Here is a 2,409-nt window from a genome sequence, read left to right as displayed (position 1 = left end):
ATATATATATATATATATATATATATATATATATATGTGTATATATATATATATATATATATATATATATATATATATATATATATATATATATATATATAGACATACCATAAACGGACATAATTATTTCTCAATTTAATAGTTGTAGTTGTATGGCGCACTTCATTAACGGAAATGTTCTATTCACAATAGCTGCTTGTTTGATCACTGCCTACATCAACGAAAATACCTTAATGCATAATACCTCTTACTTTTATCACTTTCTATATTAATGAACGTCATAATCGCCCTAAAACTGTTCCATTTTCGTTCACGCAAACGAATCTACACTCAACAGAGAGTTCATGAAAGAGAAGCGAAATCCGGAGTTCACATTGCACCAGTACCTCCACCGCCAGAGGACCGTCTTGCATGGCTACGAGGCGCGGACCCTCAAGAATATCCCAAAGGTGAGGTCTATTCTTTTGTAATTTTGCAGTATTTGCGTTGTATTTTGTGTGTGTGCATAGCATATACATAAGTCTATTTCTGTTGCCAGCGGACCACGTGGCTCCAAGTCCCAAATAGGAACCATTCACTCAGCGAGGGCGTAGATGACAATTATATCTGATCTCGTTTGACCCTTCAGTTCGTGACCAGCACCCGTCGTGGTAAGGTCGGCCTAGCCCTTCCCCCTCTGGGCAGGCTGACCTGACCCGTGACACTTGACCCGCCATTACCCATATATACAGACATTGTCTCGTGTGTTCCATACTGTGTTGTACGACTCCTAATAAAGAGTCATGCCGTTAACAAGTATAACTACCCTCTGTTCACCATTGTACTAAGGATCATAGCCTTTTACAGTGTGTGTGTGTGTGTGTGTGTGTGTGGTGTGTGTGTTTTGTGTGTGTGTGTGTGTGTGTGTGTGCTTTGTGTTGTTGTTATTGTTGTAATTCTTTTGTAATTTTGCGGTATTTACGCTGTATTGTGTGTGTGTGTGTGTGTATTTTGTGTTGTTATTCTTCGGGTTGGCGTCCGAATGATTGGTGTTTATTCCCGCCGGTTGGTTTGTACTGTGGTTATATAAGGAGGAATGAATCGGAGACATGATTAAAGAGGCAGTCATTAAATATACACGAAGACGAAGACAAGACATTTTTTTGGTATCTTCTCTGTCTATCTAAAACGTTCGATTCTCCTTTCGCTCATCTTTCTTTCTCTCCCTCTTCACCCTTTGCCTCATAATTTCTTATAATTGTCATTTATTTCTATTACAGCTAGTCTATCGAGTATGCGAAAGGCTACTTCGCCTCTGCGGGTGTGCCGGGAGCGCCGCGCCCCCGCACCTCCTGGCGCCCTTGGAGATCTCGTACACAGTAGGAACACCTTCCTTCACATCCTTCTTCCTGTCGGCGCAGTACGACCACGAGACGAGGGTATCCTACTCTGCTCCCCAAAGTCTTGGTTCCCCAGCCCTCTCCGCAAGCCTCAATAGCCAAAGATCAAGTAAGGAATCCGCGTGTTTTTTTCTTCTTCTTGTATCTCTTCGTTCTTTCTTGTAAGTGTTTGTTGTCATTTCGTCACTTCTCTCTCTGTTTTCCTTGCCAGTGAGCATGTGTTATTGGATACTGTCGTGTTTCTCGTTGTTTTCTCTTTCACACATGTGTCTTCTATGTGGCTGTCGATGCGTGTTTGTGTGTCGCAAACGGTTTGTTTTCACGTCAGTTGTTTGTTTTCTTTGGCTGTTCACTTTGAAGTTTTTGTATTTTTTGTCCATCATCGTGGTGGCTGTTCATCGGTGTTCACGTACTGTTCAAGATGTACTGATTTTTTTGTAGATGTTTTTGATGTTGTTCCATTGTTTTCTTGTTCTATCTTCACCACTTCGTCTTTGTAAATGTAAGATTTATTACTAATGCATGAATAGATATGTAAGGTTGTCCTAATATTCTTATTAATTCATGTATACGATTTTTACATGTCTCGGTATCATGGGTGCATAGCTATTCAGCATCCCGTACAATTACGGGTACCATCCACTGTCGTTATCATCCTTACGCCTGTACTATGATAAGACTAGTACTATCTTATCGCAGTGCTGCATATATTTTGATTTTCCGACAATTGGGAAATTCTATTCTTAATAATCCCTGTAATGTTCTCATCCACTACATCAGCGAGCATCATAACACAGTACGACGTGCCATCACTAACAACAGCAGGCTAAATCCAGCAGTATCTAGGCTTTCTATAGTCTACCAATATCCCCCAGAACAGCACTTTGGCCAAAACTCCTTCCGTGGACTTCCTTCGGCTAACCAGGACACCTTGCTGCCCTTAGGTGGCGTCCGCGTGCCCTCCGAAGATGACTCAGGATACCCTGGGGGCGAGGAGTTCTCCATGGGTGAGGTGTCGGTGCCCTCCTCG

General features: G+C 41.8%; 1 protein-coding gene across 1 annotated transcript in view; it reads left to right on the top strand.

Annotated features, from left to right (window-relative positions):
• The window catches only part of LOC119595539 (protein tyrosine phosphatase domain-containing protein 1-like), a gene marked incomplete in the record, with an annotated part of 36,219 nt that extends 34,010 nt beyond the window's left edge, over positions 1 to 2,209 (top strand). Inside the window, 3 exon segments of the mRNA XM_037944657.1 lie at positions 338 to 449; positions 1,260 to 1,488; positions 2,160 to 2,209. Coding sequence (XP_037800585.1) covers positions 338 to 449; positions 1,260 to 1,488; positions 2,160 to 2,209 — 391 coding nt within the window.
• Between the last annotated feature and the right edge of the window lie 200 nt (positions 2,210 to 2,409).

Source organism: Penaeus monodon, chromosome 36 (assembly GCF_015228065.2).
Source record: "Penaeus monodon isolate SGIC_2016 chromosome 36, NSTDA_Pmon_1, whole genome shotgun sequence".
Lineage (NCBI taxonomy): Eukaryota > Metazoa > Arthropoda > Malacostraca > Decapoda > Penaeidae > Penaeus > Penaeus monodon.
Note: the sequence above shows the minus strand (reverse complement) of the source record. Positions and strands in the feature narration are given on the sequence as shown.